The sequence below is a fragment of the Theobroma umbraticum genome, unplaced genomic scaffold (assembly GCF_002168275.2).
Source record: "Theobroma umbraticum cultivar Fairchild unplaced genomic scaffold, ASM216827v3 scaffold_44.0, whole genome shotgun sequence".
Lineage (NCBI taxonomy): Eukaryota > Viridiplantae > Streptophyta > Magnoliopsida > Malvales > Malvaceae > Theobroma > Theobroma umbraticum.
The window spans coordinates 6,472,766-6,483,866 of NW_018397255.1; the positions used below are offsets into that span (position 1 = coordinate 6,472,766).

The 11,101-nt window shown below is 33.0% G+C and overlaps 1 protein-coding gene and 1 pseudogene across 3 annotated transcripts; both read right to left on the reverse strand.

Moving 5' to 3' along the window:
• Positions 1-177: 177 nt before the first annotated feature.
• Positions 178-3,509, reverse strand: LOC110408936 (protein trichome birefringence-like 14). Of its 2 annotated transcripts, none has more exons than XM_021418089.2 (5): positions 3,458-3,509; positions 2,872-3,201; positions 1,638-1,832; positions 1,234-1,423; positions 178-1,150 (listed from the first exon to the last, which is right to left on the reverse strand). In XM_021418089.2, exons 2-5 carry the CDS (start codon positions 3,038-3,040, stop codon positions 328-330), a joined length of 1,377 nt encoding a protein of 458 aa, XP_021273764.1. In that variant the 5' UTR covers positions 3,041-3,201; positions 3,458-3,509; the 3' UTR covers positions 178-327. The 2 variants fall into 2 exon arrangements, with proteins under 2 accessions (XP_021273764.1, XP_021273765.1); XM_021418090.1 differs by having other exon boundaries at positions 3,370-3,503.
• Positions 3,510-6,768: 3,259 nt separating this feature from the next.
• On the reverse strand, positions 6,769-9,803 carry LOC110409632 (protein trichome birefringence-like 14 pseudogene; annotated as a pseudogene). The gene is made up of 3 exons (XR_016352315.1): positions 9,788-9,803; positions 7,677-7,884; positions 6,769-7,590 (listed from the first exon to the last, which is right to left on the reverse strand). The product of XR_016352315.1 is annotated as a protein trichome birefringence-like 14 pseudogene (transcript).
• Positions 9,804-11,101: the final 1,298 nt, after the last annotated feature.

Here is an 11,101-nt window from a genome sequence, read left to right on the forward strand (position 1 = left end):
GTCTCATAAAATGACATATATAAATATATATTAATCATAAGAAATATATTTGAAAAAGGTATTGCCACAAGAAGCTAATTAAAATAAGCTTAATAATGATTTTAATTATTTCAATTAAATTTTAATTTGACAGAAAAATTAAAAGAAATAAGATTCAAAAAATTAAGTGCTCATAAATCACGAAACACAAGGACTATATATATATATATGTAAATGATATAATGTGATTTTAAAAAATATATCCGTAAAATTTAACTCGGAAACAGTTATTCAAAGAGAGGAGTTTATATTTAAAATCCATTCCAGGCTTCCCAATAGAAAAACACTCTAGACCTGTGCGCTAAGGAGTTCATTCCAGGTGTCTGGAACCCCAGGCAAGCACCAATGCAAGCAGTCATTGGCTTTATGACCAAAATGTGAAATGTGAGCTTCATCTCTCAGATCAGACAGAGCAGTTATATCCAATATCTTTACCCTTGTACCCTGAACAGCGGCTGCAACAATCTTATCGCTTGATTCTTCTGCAAGGACTTCGCTCCCTCTTGTCATTGGAACCAGGTTATCACACTTCCCCCCGGTGTTCCATTCCCCTTTAAAAAAGTGCCTTGGCGATGTGGTTCTAAAGAAAACTTGCAGGTTGGGACGCGAGGCCAACTCGGAATCAAGCCATTTTACAATGTTGTTCACTTTGAAGATCTTGGCATTCTCAATATTCCTAAGAAATCTGTCGTGGACGGGCGTCCCGTTCACATACATCACCTCTTTGTCCATGTTAACCATCGTTTTGCTCCAATGGTGAGCTGTGTTGATAACTAATACGTTAATTTGATCGAGGTTTTCTCGAATGAAAGCTGGCTGACGGTCCAAATGCATGGCGTAAAGGGTGTTCGGATCGGTGGCGTTAATAGGATTCCGGTCACAAAGTCTAGCTGACCAAGTATGCAGAATGGTGGTATTGGTACTGCGAAAACGGTAAGCCCAGCCATGGTGATGATAAGCTCCTTTACGTATCAATTGAAGGAAACCATATTTGTCTGCAACATCTTCAACGTCAGGGCTCTCTTCTCCCCGAGTGAGCATGCACATCATGGATTGGAATTGCTCCCTGCTTAATGAATCTCCTATGAAAGCAACTGTCTTGTCCTGCATCCTGTTATATAATAACTTTTTAGACGACTCAATTATTCACAATGATAAAGTTAAAGGAATAGAACAGAAATGATCAGTATTTACCTTCTCAAGAAATCAGAGGGCTCAAACTCTGGCATTTTACAATCTATCGGCTGCCATCGATAACCTTCATAAGCGAAATCTGTTCGATTGGTGAGTCTACATGCCCAATTTCTTTGCATATACTTGCATCCAACAGTATATAAAGGCGGCCTGCTGTCAGCAACCCATCTACCCTTTGCATAATTGCAGACTGCAAAGATGGGATATAACTTAACGCTCTTTGACTATGAAAATCTCTAGCAATAGAAATATGAATATTTTTTTATTTTTTTTATAATTGGGAGAGAGGAGATTCGAACTTACTCTTTTAGATAAGAGAATTATACATTAATTAATGAGTCAAATGCTCGAGTGCATATAAATACTCATCCTTGGTCATTAGTCATATAAGAAAGAAGTTGTACCTTTTGTTTCGACTGAGGATGTTCCATTCTTATTACCATCATCCTTCTCAGGAGGATACGAGGTTGCGGAGCTATCAACATTCTCTGATGCCTCTTCCCGTTCTTCTATCGTCATTGATTGAGAATTTCCTTCATTAGTTTTCATCTCAGGCTCCATAGACACGGAGGAGTTATTCGGGTCAAGAAGAAAGCACGCTGGGGGCAACAATGAAAACCATAAAACTAAGAAATACAGATATGCGCTGATTACTTCATAAAATCCTGCAGAAGTCCAATTAGACCTGAAGCAAACAAGCTGTTCTTTGAACATGACTATTAGCAATAAAGCCTACCATCATATTACCTGCCCATCTCAGGCCTGATTGCCAGCCTTGATCTAAAAGAATTATTAAAAAGTTTCCATGATTTATTTGATTGTTTTAGCTAGAGGAAGAGAGAGTGAAAAATCAAAAAGCTGTCAATATCTTATTAATACTCTATTCTGTACAATTAAGAGGGATGGAAAGTCCATTAATTGAAACGCTTGAGCACTGCTCATCCATCAAATCCTTGAGAAATTGACAGTGATTTTTATGTATTTATTAATGTTATTTTTTAGAGTAGTTGTTTTGCTCATCCTAGCCCATTCATCATTAAAACATCAGCCAGCCATCTCTCATCATAAGTATCCAAATCTTCAGTTCAAATTTATCATATCAAACCTTCCAAAATCTAACTTCTTGTAGTACAAGAAACATTCAACCTGTTTATGTTCTGCTCATCTCAACTATACCTTCACACTGACAATTAATTTAATGAAATGAGCAGAAAGCTGGTCAATCAATTCCACCTATAGACCCCCTCTTCATTAAATGTTAGCTGTATCATTTTTATCCCTAACCTATGTCCTCTTTTCCCTTGTTGCTAGTCTGAATTAACCCAATCTATGCTAAGCACAGATCACCAACAACATACATATGTACCCTCGTCTCCATGCCCTTTTAGGACTCGTCCCAGAGCATCAGGCTTGATTCTCCTCACAACTACGTGTTAGACAGGATTTTTAACTTGTAATATGTACCAATAATCCTAGATATAACTACCATCATAAGTTACAGGAGCAAAGAAATTCAGCAACTTACATTTAATCACAGTTCATTTTAATGTTATTCCCTTCTGATGCTATCTATCTATTTTGACTTAAACGTAGACACGGTATAAAGAAAATAGTATAAGTATGAATTGGGTAACAAACCTGGAGCTGGAGCGGGCGAGGTATACTGATTTTGGGCTGATTCATGTGTAGAAATAAAAGGATTCCTATCCCGGTCCCGAAGCAATAAGGTCATGAAAACGAGAGCAAAAACAGCAAGAAAGAGAAGTTTTCCAGGAAACCTAAAAGAATCTCCTCCTTTCTTCTCCATTTTCTGCGCTGCAAATTAATAACAGAGATTCTTCACACACCTCAGACCCAAAAATCCTCGGTGTATGCGATTTTTCATCTATCACATAAAATATAAGTTCAGCCACTGAATCATATGATTCTATAAAGGGGCTCCAGGCTCCAGCTGCATGTAGAGAATATCTGCCAGAACATGTTTGTAATAAATAAGGAAGCCAAGAAAGTAAAACACAAGACATAATCATTTCTGATGCAGAAGAAACTCATAAATGCATCAGTGCAGCATAAATCATGATAGAAAGTTGGATGAATTCAAGAAAAAAGACAAACTTATGAGAAAGATCGAATAACCTTTCTCCTAACTGCAACTAGTTTTCTTTTAATGAACAGATTAAGCCTAGTATATTTTTTGTTTATACTGGAGAAAAAGAGAATGAACCTAGTTAGTGAAGCCTCCTCTCCTTTTAAGTCGAAGCTATTACTTTGGTTTTTCGTATATTGTATCTTAATTATATATCCATTCATATATCTTAGTGAAGCCTCCTCTCCTTTCGTATGTTGTCTCGCAAATTTATTTGGTGACAGCAACAGGGTTTTTGTATTTATGATATGTCTACATTTCTTTGATTAGAAATATGTACAAATTTGGCAAGGCCAAGGATGATCCAGTACAAGACCATGACACCAAAGTCCCGCAATGGGCTTCCATACTCATAAGAAACAAGAACACACCAGTACCACTGTGCACAACTGAACACCACCTCTGCTACCAAAAAAGGGGATACAGGATTAGAAATATTGCCTTCTTGCTGGCTTCTGCTTACGTACCCTGGATCGAGCAAGTTTTTGTATTTATGATATTAGCAAATGTTAGATAGGAGGAATCATTTTAATTTCATAGAAATTTGGACTATGATTCAATTACTGAATTACATTTTATTTATAATTCAATAATTTTTACTGTCATGCATGATTGACTTCTTTAACACATATGTTATTCATTATGAAAATAGGTAAACTGAACCCACATTTAAGTGAATGTGACTTATTTAAGCTAAAGAGGCCATATACATATATATATATATATATTATGTATTATGTAGTGCCATCAACTAATTTTCAAAAAAAAAATAAAAATAATGCCATCAACGTTTACCATCTAAAACTAATTTGAGTTTTATCTTTAAACAAGGATCATCCCTGCCAGATTTATAATTATAACAGAAGAATGCAGAGTTATAGTACTTTTTTTTTAAGATATAAAATGTTCAATTAGTTCATGGCCAAATTCTTACAATGGAAGAAGAATCATATCTCAGACTGAAATTTCCATCCCCAGAAGTTTGACAAGTTGAAAGGAAGTTTCAGAAACATATGAAAATTATATTAAAATAAGCTTATCTGGTAATTAAAGAAGAAAAGTAATCAAGAGATAATATATCGATTGACAAATTGGAAAATTGACAAGTCTATATCAAAATGTCACCTTTAATGTGTCAAAATGAATAAAAATCATGTAAACCATTTTTATTCTTCAAACGCATCAAAGAAAGGAAAGGAAAAGGATTGATGTTTAAATATATAGTGATTTAATTGAATTTGGAGGCACCATCATAACAGGTATTTATATCTTTCATCAAGGAAAAGCATTCACATTTATCAGATTATATATTCAGGTATATCATCAAATCTTGATGATGTTTTCCACCTCACACTGAGTTGTAATTTCTTCATTGATTTCAACTATAGGGATCAATAAATTATTTTTTAACAAATTTCTAATTCCATTTTTTCAATACTTAATGTCATAATTGATGTGACATTTTACATTATTTGATAAGTATGTCAAAACAGTCCCTTAAGTATTATCTTTCAATAATATTTGATATCTTACAATATAATGTGATTATTATTAACGGTGTATATCAATCCGTTTTAGATGCAAAAGAAACCAAAATTGATTAAACCAAATCTCTAACATAACCAACCAAGCAACCTGAGAAACCGTTCAAACCAAAATCGATCACAGTTCTATCGGTTTCGGTCTATAGATTTTATAGCTGGAAACAACCAAATGGCCCACTCAGCTCATATTTTAAATTAATTAAAAATAATTAATTTATAATTAAATTAGTTAATTAACTATTTTAATGAACTAATAAATTAGTTAATTAAGTTAACTTAAAATAGTAACTAAATTAGTTAACAATCTTGACTGGAGTTGATAGCGTCTGACGACGGGTGATGGTGGTCGACAGCATTTGAAGTGGTCAACAGTATTTAGGGCTATTGATGGCATTCGACGATGATCAGTGGTGTCCGGCGACAATTGACGATGTCCGACAAAGATCAAGCATCGAAATTTGGGTTCTAGAGAAAAAAGGGCTGAGTAGCAATTGGTTAGTGGAAGAAAGAGATTGGAGAAATTGAAGAGGGAGAGAGAGAATGGGAAAAGTTAGTTACGTTCCCATGCAATGGGAAAGTACATTCCATTGATTTTCAAAAGGAATCTGATTCCTGCCCTCAATAGGAATGTATTGCCAATGTAATGTAATTTTTTATTACCAAACATTTTGTAATGTTACTTCTCTGGTGTCAAATTTTCTCTTCATATTACTAATTTTATCATTGTATAAAAAACAATGATAAAAAAATAATTTTTTTTTTTTGCAAAGTGTTAATTATTCAAATTTAAAATTTTCATTCAAAATTAAATTCATCAGATGATTACATAGTAATATTTTATTATATTTTATATAATTATTCAACCATTATTTTTTTTTTGTAAAATTCATGATGAAATTAATATAAATTTTATAAAATTATAATTAAATAATTAACAAAAATATAATAAAAAATTACAATGGATATAATCTTGTGATCTTTTCATGACTTGACAAGCTCATTTCCTTCAATTGAGGGCCTTTATTATTATTTGTAGCATCCTTTTTTTTACATGAGAATGAAGGTATTCAAACTTTACTAGAAAGATAATGATAGCTTCTAATTAGAAGCTTTTATTTTGTGGGCTTCTCTCCTCTTGAAAATTTTTTATGAGATTACACTTCAAATAGTATAATTAAATGGAATGTATTAAATGTAATACGATGAATTTAGTTACATTAGAATAAATGCAGTTAAAACTATAGAGTAAAAAAGTAAAAATGTTATAGTATAAATAAGATAATGTTACCCAAAATTTTACATTTGAGATATCGGAAGATTAACTCAATCTTCGTTTATCCTAAATAGAATATATTCACTTGCTTTTGCTTTTTCTTCATTTTTTTATTTAGTTTTAAGAAAAGAAAAAGATATGCCAAATTTAGCACATGCATCACGTTTTCTTTATATACATGCATGGTTTTTTATCATGATAGATCTTCACATGCTAACTTTAGTTTTGGATGGTAATGTTTGGCTCAAAACTATTTGAACATATAATGAAAAAAATGTATTTTTTCTCTTTTAAATTAGAAAGAAGCTTTAAGAAAAACTTTTGACATTTGGTTGAAATGATTCAGTGAGATTCATGATATAAGAAAATATTTTTATTGTGTAAATTGAAATCTTTTAAAGAGATTATTGTTTTAACACTTTGTTGTATAAAATATGTGATTTTAAAAGAGACATCCACAAACTTTGAATTTAAAATCTGAAGATTGAACTCAATGAGAGAGTCCACTTGTCATTGTTGAAAGATTTTATATTTCAAGTTTGATTCCAGGCTTGACTGATCAAAAAAACTCTCTAGACCTGTGCGCTGAGGAGTTCATTCCAGGCGTCTGGAACCCCAGGCTAGCACCAATGCAAGCAGTCATTGCCTTTCTTACCATAATGTGAAATGTGAGCCTCATCTCTCAGATCAGACAGAGCGGTTATATCCAAAATCTTTACCCTTGTACCCTGAACAGCAGCTGCAACGATCATATTGCTTGATTCATCTCCGAGGACTTGGTTCCCTCTTGTCATTGGAATCAGGTTATCACATTTCCCCCCAGTGTTCCATTCCCCTTTGAAAAACTGCCTGGGCGATGTGGTTGTAAAGAAAACTTGCAGGTTCGGATGTGAGGCCAACTCGGAATCAAGCCATTTTACAATGTTTTCACTTTAAAGATCTTGGCATTCTTAACATTCTTAAGAAATCCGTGTTCGACGGGCGTCCCATTCACATACATCATCTCATTGTCCATGTCGACCCTCGTTTTGGTCCAATGGTGAGCTGTGTTGATAACTAATAAATTAATTTGATCGAGGTTTTCTCGAATGAAAGCTGGCGAACGTTCCAAGTGCATGGCGTAACGGGTCTTCGGATCGGTGGGGTTCATGGGCTCTCTGTCACAAAGTCTTGCTGACCAAGAACGCAGAATGGTGGTATTGGTACTTCGAAAGCGGTAAGCCCAGAAATGCTGATGAATAGCTCCTTTACGTAACAATTTAGAGAAACCATATTTGTCTGCAACATCTTCAACGTCAGGGCTGTGTTCCCCCCCAGTGAGCATGCACATCATGGATTGGAATTGCTGCCCCTTTAATGAATCTCCTATGAAAGCAACTGTTTTATCCTGCATCCTTTTTACATAATTATCCTTTTAGACAACTCAATTATTCCCAACAATAAATTCAAAGAAATAGAACAAATATCAGTATATATCTACCTTTTCAAGAAATCTGAAGGCTCAAACTCTGGCATTTTACAATCTAAAGACTGCCATCGATAACCTTCATAAGAGAAATCTGTTCGATTGGTGAGTCTGCATGCCCAATTTCTTGTTATATACTTGCATCCAACAGTATATAAAGGCGGCCTGCAGTCAGCGACCCATCTACCCTTTGCATAATTGCAGACTGCAAAGATGGATATAACTCAATGCTTTCTGAAAATGTCTAGCAATTGAAATATGGACACTCATCCTTGGTCATAAGTCATATACGAAAAAAGTTGTACCTTGGTCATTAGTCACTTTAAGAATTAGAAAAGTGACATTCAGTTTGCCATTAAGATATATATATAGACATAGATCTATCTTATGAATATAAATAAGCCTGTATAACATATTATTCAAAGTTATAGCTTTTGAGGATTTAATAAATTTTGTCTACTTGTTGTTAAGAGATCAATTCTTATACACATGTTAAGTGGATTTTCTGGTATTACTAAAACAAAGGAGCTCTGTAGCATTAAGGTATAGGGCATCATTGACACTTTTCTAGAAAGACTTTATTTCAAAGGATGGGACATGAAGAGTTAGGAAGTACATCATTAAGATGGTCCACTATATTCAATACTCTTATAAGATGGTCTACTAAATTCAATACTCTTAAAAGGTTCAAGACAAAAGAAAATTTTGGTCAATCTGTCGGTGTAAGAGGTTCTAAAGCTGTCTTTGAGAGGGAATATAAGTGTTTCAAACGCGAGAAAAGTGACATAAGAAACAAGATTATGCCAAATATTAGACTTGGCTAGAAAAGATAAACATGAAGAAATTCATTAGTAAAAGAAAGCCAAATAAAGATGAATCTAGAATGACAATTGGTAACAAAGTACAGGTGAAAGTCAATGTTGTATGAATAATTTACTTAAACTTTATTTTCGGTTTTTTTTATTAGACACCACTAGTTAAATTTTGAAATAAAAAACTCCATTATTAAAATTGGTTTGTGTCCTTTAACTAATGGATTATATAGGCTGTATTTAGTTACTACTAATTTCTATGTCACCTCATATTATATTGAAAGAGTTGTCAAAAGACCTTACATAAAAAAACATCTTCCATGTTGTGACGTAAAAGACCTGGCTACTAGGAAATGATAGAAAAGTTGATAAAAGATAACATCTTACTTTTATTTTTGATGAACTAGAGACATGTGTTGATTGTTGTAGGGATAAGATGACCAAAATCAATAAACGAGATTAAATAGCAATTTCGATTTATTAAAACTCATTTACATTGACATAAGTGGAACATATACCCCACTATCTGTAATTGTAGATATTGTGGCATTTATTGATGATTTTTCTCATTATGATTATAAATTTAAGATCTTTAAGACTTAAAGTTGAGAAACAATTGAGAAAAATCAATAAAATTGTCAAGTCTAATAAAGGTGGTGAATATTGTGGTAGCCATGACATAACATGACAACAAAAAAATCAGTTTGTCAAATATTTATAAAGTTGTCTATTCGTGTTCCGATGCACTATACTTGGTATCCTAAATAAAATGGTGTGGCTGAAAAGTAGAATCATACCTTTAAAGATATGATAAGGAATATAATTAGTGTAGCTATTTATTAGAATTTTTGTAAGGAGAAACCAATCAAAATAAATTTGCATATTGTAAATGGTATCTCTGACAAATCTATACTTAAAATCGCCTTTAAGTTTGGGACCTGATAGAAACTTAGTTTTAATCATTTTTGTGTTTTGGAATGTCCTTTAAGAGTGTACTTTTATGATCCACTAAAACTAAGATATAGTATCGTTTCACTAATTGTTATATTACTAGAACCCAAATCATTCTTAAGAGTACAAATTTTATTGCTCAAGTAATGGTGGTAAAATTATTAAGGTAAAAACAACTACGATTTTAGAGTTACTCATGATTAATAACAGTTGCTCTCATTATAAAAATGGAGGAGAGCATAATAAGTATTGGTATACTTATACAGAAGGATAATATGGCATATGCAATAGTTGAGGAATAAGAATAAATTCAACTAGTTCTTGATGAGGTCCCTAAACATTAAAATGTTGTACAACAAATACCACGAAGAAGACCCATAAGGGTAGGGAAGTTTGCTCTTTCCTTAGATGTCTATGAATTCTACCTTTAAAAGGGTGATTATGATATTCGCCATATAATTTATTAGTAACTTTTTGAGAAGTTATTTTTAGTCTTAAATTAGAGATGCGGTGAGGGATAAAATACAATCTTTGTTACAGAATGGTTTATGGGAGAGCTAAATAATGGTTGCAAACTCATTAGTTGTAAATGAGTATAAAAGATCAAGAAAGATTCTAACGAAATGATTGTGAGGCTTAAAGTCAAATTGGTTGTCAAAGGTTTTACTCAATGAGAAGGTATTGGTTACAATAAAATATTTTTTTTTTGTTATATCCTACTATGTTATTTAGGCTTAAAAGTGTAGACTTATGTAGGAAATCCTAAATCTTATAATGTATGGGACTAAGGATTCATTATGTAAAAGGTAAGGCTAAGTCCCCTCTCTTGTCTATAACAACATAAATATCTCACCCACTTGAGAGTTACAAAGAAAAAGAGATAAAGATCTTAATGCACTTAACACCAACAATTAATCTAATTAGTATTATTTACATTAGTACATTATGGATCAAAACTTAGGTATGTTTTGTGTTCGAAATTCCTAATATCATAGATCTTGAATTAGTATATTTATACATAACGTCTAACAAAGTAAATAAGGTATATAGAAAAGAGTACAAGTATGAATTGGCGAACAAACCTGGAGCCGGAGGGGGCGTGGTATACTTATGTTGGGCTGGTACATGTGTAGAAATAAAAGGATTCCTATCCCCGTCCCAAAGCAAAAAAGGTCATAAAAAATAGAGCAAGAAAGAGAAATTTTCCAGGAAATCTAAAAGAATCTCCTCCTTTGATCTCCATTTTATGCACTGCAAATTAATACCAGAAATTCTTCACCCCTCAAACCCAAAAATCCTGAGTGTATCGGATTTTTCAGCTACCACATATGATATAAGTTTAGGCACTGAATCGTATCATTCTGTACAGGGCCTCCACTCCCCAGCTGCATGTGAAGAATATATGCCAGAAAATTTTAGGAACAAAGAAGGCAGCCAAGAAAGTAAAACACACAACACAATCATTGGTGATGTACAAGAAATTCATAAATGCATTCGTGCATGCATAGCATACACCATAATAGAAAGTTGGCTCAATTCAAGACAAAAAAAGACAAAACTTATAGGAAAGATGAATAAACTTTCTCCCAACTACAACTAATTTTCTTTTAATAAACAGATTACGCCCAGCATATGCATACATACATACATATACATATATATATATATATATATGTG